The following is a 5,976-nucleotide window of genomic DNA, read 5'->3' as shown; positions in this document are numbered from 1 at the left end:
CCGCGACACAATCTGCGCACTTGTCACAAATGATCTCCTTCGCGATTTACGTCAAACACACAAACCTTCAGCGATATCACAACACAATCCGATGATAATATCACCTCTGAGAAAAGCTGAATCTTGTGTTTTCCATCCAACACGACACAAAACGACATCATTTTATAACGCGATTATATCACAAACTGCGCATCACATGATATTTCCACAACGCGAATATCACAGCTTGACCTTCACACGCTATTTTCACAATGCGTTGAACTCCATGTCGCGACTATAACACAAACTGAACATCACACTATCTTCTTGCCGCGAACGTTGATATCCACTTGGCAATCACAAACGCTTTAACACATATCGCACTTTCTCACAAACGCTATGTGTAACACGCTATCACAATACTGGCTGATCCATCACAGATCCTAAATGAGCTCCATTAAACATCTCCTTCCAAGATCATGCATAACTTGGAAATCGGTCGAATGATAACGCTGTTCTTCGTCTTGATTGCTGCGCTACGGACGAAACCTTGGCTGTCAGGCATGGTTTGAAGTACTCTTCCCAACATCCACAGATTACGCGGAACATTTCCATCCACCACGAGCACTAGGTCACCAACTTGCACATTTCTGCGAGACGATAACCACTTCTCCCTTTCCTGCAGTTGAGGTAGATACTCCCTCGTCCAGCGTCTCCAGAAGATGTCAGCCAAATACTGCACTTGACGCCATCTCTTCCTCGCGTAGACATCAGACTTGTCAGTCACCGTGGGTGGTAGTTGAGGCTTCCTGTTGAGCAGGAGAAGGTGATTTGGAGTCAGAGCCTCAACATCACTCACGTCATCAGACACTCTGGTTATGGGCCTGTTGTTGATTATGCTCTCCACTTCACACAACAAGGTACTCAAACCTTCATCAGAGAGCATTTGTTGCTTCGTCAAGGCAAGAATCAACTTCCTCACCGTTCTGATCTGTCTTTCCCAGGTGCCCCCAAAATGTGAAGCTCCAGGTGGATTGAACGACCATTTAATGTTTTCCTGAAGGAGTTCGTTGTTTAGTCGTTCTCGATTCCATCCTTCTATTTCTCGCCTGAGCTCCCTTTCTGCTCCTACTAGATTGGTCCCATTGTCTGATCTTATTTCTTTCACATTACCTCTGCGAGCAATGAATCGTCTTATTGCATCAATGCATGAGTCTGTGTCTAATGATGCAGCCATTTCAAGATGTACTGCTCTCACAGCAAGGCAAGTGAAGATAACACCGTAGCGTTTAACAGTACTCCTGCCCCTCTTAGCTTCTATGGGCCCGAAGTAGTCCATACCGACTCTCGTGAAAGGCGGCTCATCAGGTGTCAACCTGTCCTTGGGCAGGTCAGCCATTTTTTGCTGCATTACTTTAGCTCTCTGTCGCCGGCATGCAACACACCCACTTATCATCCTTCTGATGGCAGCTCCAGCACCGGGTAGCCAGTACTTCTCATGTAGAATTGACAACATGTAATTTCTGCCACTGTGTCCAGCCTTTACATGAATTTCTCTTAAGATCAGTTTTGACACATGGCTTGCCTTCGGAAGCACCACTGGGTGTTTTGCCTCTAGTGGTAGTGCAGATCTGCTTAGTCTTCCTCCGACTCTGATCAGACCTTCCTCTATCCTTGGATCCAGTTTGTAGATAGGACTGGATTTCTTTACACAGCCATCTGTTTCAGTCAGGGCATCCTTTTCTTCTCCATAGAATTTAGATTGCTCATGTTGGAGCATTTTCTTCTCTGCAAACTGCATTTCATCCAGTGTGATCCTTTTGAAGTCCTCATCTACTTCATGCTTCAGTGATTTCATTTCTTTCAACCACCGGATGAATTTCACCACCCAGCAAACTGCTCTTTTCAATCCATACCATGATGAATAGTGGTTGATCATCTCATCTAAGGCATTCTCATCACCAGATAGAGTGCTGAATGTACTTGCATCTCCCTTTGATGATTTGATCTCTGCATCATTGTCTGAAATCACTTCCCTCTCAATTGGATTTGTGGGCCAATTTTCCTTCCCTTGTAGCAAGAATTCTGGACCATGTAGCCATCTTTCTTTCGTCCTCAGATCATCTGCCGACAAACCTCTGGACAAATCATCCGCTGGATTAGATTTAGAATCCACATAATGCCATTGTTCTGGAGAAGATGCATTCCTGATTGCAGCAATTCTGTTTGCTACAAATGTCCGAAATCTTTTCTCCTCATTTCTGATGTACTGAATGACGATAGTACTGTCTGTCCAGAAAAATGATCTCGTCACTGGTACATTCAGCTCACGTTTCAGAAACGAGTCCAGTCTTACACTCATTGTTGCAGCAGACAGCTCCAGACGAGGGATTGTTGTCTTCTTGATAGGTGCCAGATGAGATTTTGACATTAACAGCTCACTGTGTTTCTGACCGTCTGTGGCTTTCAACACCAAATAAGATGCTGTCCCATATGCTACCTCTGAGGCATCAGAAAAATGGTGCAATTCATAGTCGTTCACTTCAGCTAGATCATGGGGCCGAATGCACCTGTTTACTGTGAAGCGTTCAATAGCTGGTAACTCATCTAGCCATTTCAGCCATTTGTCTTTGTCGATTTCTGGTATAGGCTCATCCCACGTTAGCCCCTTTCGACACAGCTCCTGCAAGACCAATTTCCCTCTGACGATGAACGGGCTTGCATAACCCATAGGGTCATACATTGACGAGACGACACTCAGTAGTCCCCGTCTTGTGAGGGGTTTGTCCTTAGGTGATATCTTATAGCCAAAGCAATCCTCTTCAACGTTCCAGCTCATGCCCAAGGCTCGCTCGACCGGTAATGCATCGTGATTCAGATCAACTCCAGCTAACTCCTTGGATCTTTCTTCTGGTGGTATGGTCCCCAACACACATGGAGAATTACTCAGCCATTTAGTCAGTCTGAATCCACCTCTGCTGAGTAGGTCACGAAGCTCTGCTGCCAAGTGAATGGCCTTCGTTTCAGTCTCTGATGTTACTAAGCAGTCATCAACATAGAAGTTCTTGTAAACCGTCTCGACTGTGATGGGATCATAATCCTGCTGGTTGTCTTCTGCAGTTTGTCGCAGTGCAAAACTGCACACACTTGGACTCCAAGTACCACCGAAGAGATGTGAACACATGCGATAGACTCTTGGTTGCTTTGCAAGATCTCCTGATTCCCACCACAGAAACCTCAGGACATTTCTGTGATTTGGGGTTACTCGGACCTGATGAAACATGGCCTCAATATCTGCAGTCAGTGCGATAGGATCCCTTCTGAATCTCAGAAGTACCCCTGCTAGCTTGTTTGTTAGATCCGGCCCTTGTAGGATGACATCATTCAGAGCTACGTCTCCATATCTGGCTGCACAATCAAAGACAATGCGTACTTTCCCGGGCTTCTTTGGATTTATCACAGGGTGATGAGGCAGATACCAGTGTTCTCGATCAACTTGACTTTGATCTTGTAGTTCGTCGTTAACTTCTTCAGCATAACCTTTCTTGAGAAGGTCAGACATTCCTTCCTTGTATTTGCTGAGAAGATAGTCATCCTTGGAGAGTTTTCTTCTAAGCGACTGCAAACGCTGTTCAGCTAGATGACGATTGTCAGGCAAACGTGGACGATTCGTTCTAAATGGGATTGGCAACTGATAATGTCCACCATCCATGGTAATTTCTCTCTCCCAAGTCTCTATCGCCTTCTGGTCATTCACTGACAGACTCCTGTTGTCGTCATCAAGGCATTCCATTCCTTCAAGTTTCCAGAACAACTTGACTTGCTCTTCGAGACCTCCAGCATCAGCTATGAAGTTAGCAGTGGCTTGGAAATTTCCCTGACCGTTGTCTGCTAATGGACCATTCAATGTCCAACCAAACATAGCGCGTTCATGTCTCTAAGCGCTGCTGACTGCGTAGACTTCTCCTGATGCTCCTTCTCGCACTTCCAAGGGCATTAAGGCCTGGGGAACATCCTGCCCGATCAGCATACTGACCTGGTGTTGATTGACAACTGGAAGGTCAAGGTCACGAAGGTGTTCATACTTGTTTATGTCTTCCTCCGTAGCCATGTTTCTAACACTTATGTTCAAATTCGGTCGCGTGTAAGCTTGGATATTGAGCCCCTCATCAGATGTTAGTCCTTTCACCTTTAACTGCACAGTCTCACATTCAATCCTGTTGTTTGGTCTCTCCAGTGTAGAGATAGACAGGGTCTTGGTCTCACCCTTTGCTTCCAGAGTGTCAGCTAGTTCCTTTGTACAAAAGGAATGTGTAGATCCTGTATCTAGCAAGGCAAATGTTTCTACGCACACATTTCCATTTGGAGCTTGAACTTGAATGGGAATTATGGGAAGGGCGATCCTATACCTCCCGGCCCCCATGACGTCACTGCTTGCGTGTGATGATGATTCACTGGTGCTAGCAAACACATGCTGATCTGTTTGGGTTGATGAATCTAACTGATCAGAAACTCTGTCTGTTTTCCTTGATGACAATTCAGGATCATTGGAACTTGGTCTAGTAGACGGTCCTCCAGTGTGCAGAAACTTTGTGTGCTTTAGAGTACACCCTTTCACTGAGCAGGTTCTGTTTAGAGTGCATCTCGATGACATATGCCCTTGCAGCAAACAGTTGAAGCACAATCTCTTGTCCCGGGCTAATTGAAGACGCTGTTCTGGCTTCATGTCTTTAAACTGCTGACAGTAGAATAGCCCATGGTTAGCCTCGCAGAGAATACATCTTGGTGTACTGACAGATGTAGAATAGGAACCTCTTTGTGGTAAACGATGACTTGAAGGTGTTGGTCTGTCTTTAGACTTCTGATAGAAGCTGCGTCCATCCTTCGTACCACTCTGTAGTAATGACCCAAAGACAGGATCATTCAGTTCTTCTGCTGCTTCAGCGACGAACTCCACAATGTCAAGGATGTGTGGTGATCTGCCTCTGTCCCGGATAGTCTTTACCAGCTTTAGCCAACGACTACGAAGATGGTATGGTAGTCTCTCAACTATCTTGACCATCTCTCCGCGGTTGCTAATCTCTTGCAGCATTCCAAGTGCCCTCAGTGTTTCTGCACAGGTCTTTAATTGATCAGCGAAGTCTCTGAGTTGTTTGCTGTTGCTCTGTATGGCTGGACCCTCAACAACTCTCTTGATCCATGCTTCACTGATGACAAAGTTGTTACCAAACCGATCAGCTAACAAATGTCTTGCCTTGAAGTATCCTTCGTCTGGGCTCATCATCAGACAGCACTGGATGATGGATTTCGCTTGGCCCTCACACAAGTTGTAAAGCTTTAGCAACTTGCTATTGTTGTCTAAAGTTGAGTCACCAATCAAGCTGTCGAAGGATCTCATGAACTGGAAATACTTGAGCGGATTTCCATCGAACTGCATAATGTCAACATTAGACAAACTAATTGTTTCCATCAACTGTCGCTGTTGTCTCTGACCTTCTTCCAAATGTTGAAATATCTGCGTTGTCACTGGGCTCGATGACGGCATAGGCTGTTCAACAGGATATTGAAAGGTTCTATCTGCATCACTACTTGTTCCCCTTTCAGAAGCCATGGGTTCATCACGTCTTGGCAACGGAGTAGAAACTGGAACCATTTCGGGTGGTTCCAACTTGACGGTTTCCAACTTGACGGCTTCATCATCACTTTCATCGTAAACAGCTTCCTCGGCCTCAGCAATCCTGAGCTTAGTTTGCAGGGTCAACTCAGCCTTTCTTAGCCTTAACTCCAGTTCCTGTCTCTCGAGCTCTTGCTGCTCTTTCAGGGCAGCAACTTCTGCAGCTAGGGCAGCTCGTCTGGCCTTACTCCGCAGTCTGGACGACGCCCGTGAGCCAGCCTGACTCACAGAATCTTCCGGTCGTACATCTGACTTGGCTGCCTCACTCATGGTGGTGCTAACTCATCAGCTACACAAGCTGATATTGAACTGATGTGACGTAT

General features: G+C 45.8%; 2 protein-coding genes across 2 annotated transcripts; both read right to left on the bottom strand.

Annotated features, from left to right (window-relative positions):
* Positions 1-436: 436 nt before the first annotated feature.
* LOC139728727 (uncharacterized) lies at positions 437-3,901 on the bottom strand. Its single transcript, XM_071639668.1, has one exon. It carries the CDS (start codon positions 3,899-3,901, stop codon positions 437-439), a length of 3,465 nt encoding a protein of 1,154 aa, XP_071495769.1.
* A 15-nt stretch (positions 3,902-3,916) lies between these two features.
* On the bottom strand, positions 3,917-5,632 carry LOC139728726 (uncharacterized). Its single transcript, XM_071639666.1, has one exon. It carries the CDS (start codon positions 5,630-5,632, stop codon positions 3,917-3,919), a length of 1,716 nt encoding a protein of 571 aa, XP_071495767.1.
* Between the last annotated feature and the right edge of the window lie 344 nt (positions 5,633-5,976).

The sequence above is a fragment of the Diadema antillarum genome, unplaced genomic scaffold (assembly GCF_040938485.1).
Source record: "Diadema antillarum isolate AM-2024a unplaced genomic scaffold, OU_Dant_1.0 seq00000195_RagTag, whole genome shotgun sequence".
Lineage (NCBI taxonomy): Eukaryota > Metazoa > Echinodermata > Echinoidea > Diadematoida > Diadematidae > Diadema > Diadema antillarum.
This window is presented reverse-complemented; position numbering and strand designations above follow the sequence as displayed.

Coding starts and splice junctions, on each gene's coding strand:
- LOC139728727 (XM_071639668.1), bottom strand. CDS start 3,901: ATGTTTGGTTGGACATTGAATGGTCCATTAGCAGACAACGGTCAGGGA.
- LOC139728726 (XM_071639666.1), bottom strand. CDS start 5,632: ATGGTTCCAGTTTCTACTCCGTTGCCAAGACGTGATGAACCCATGGCT.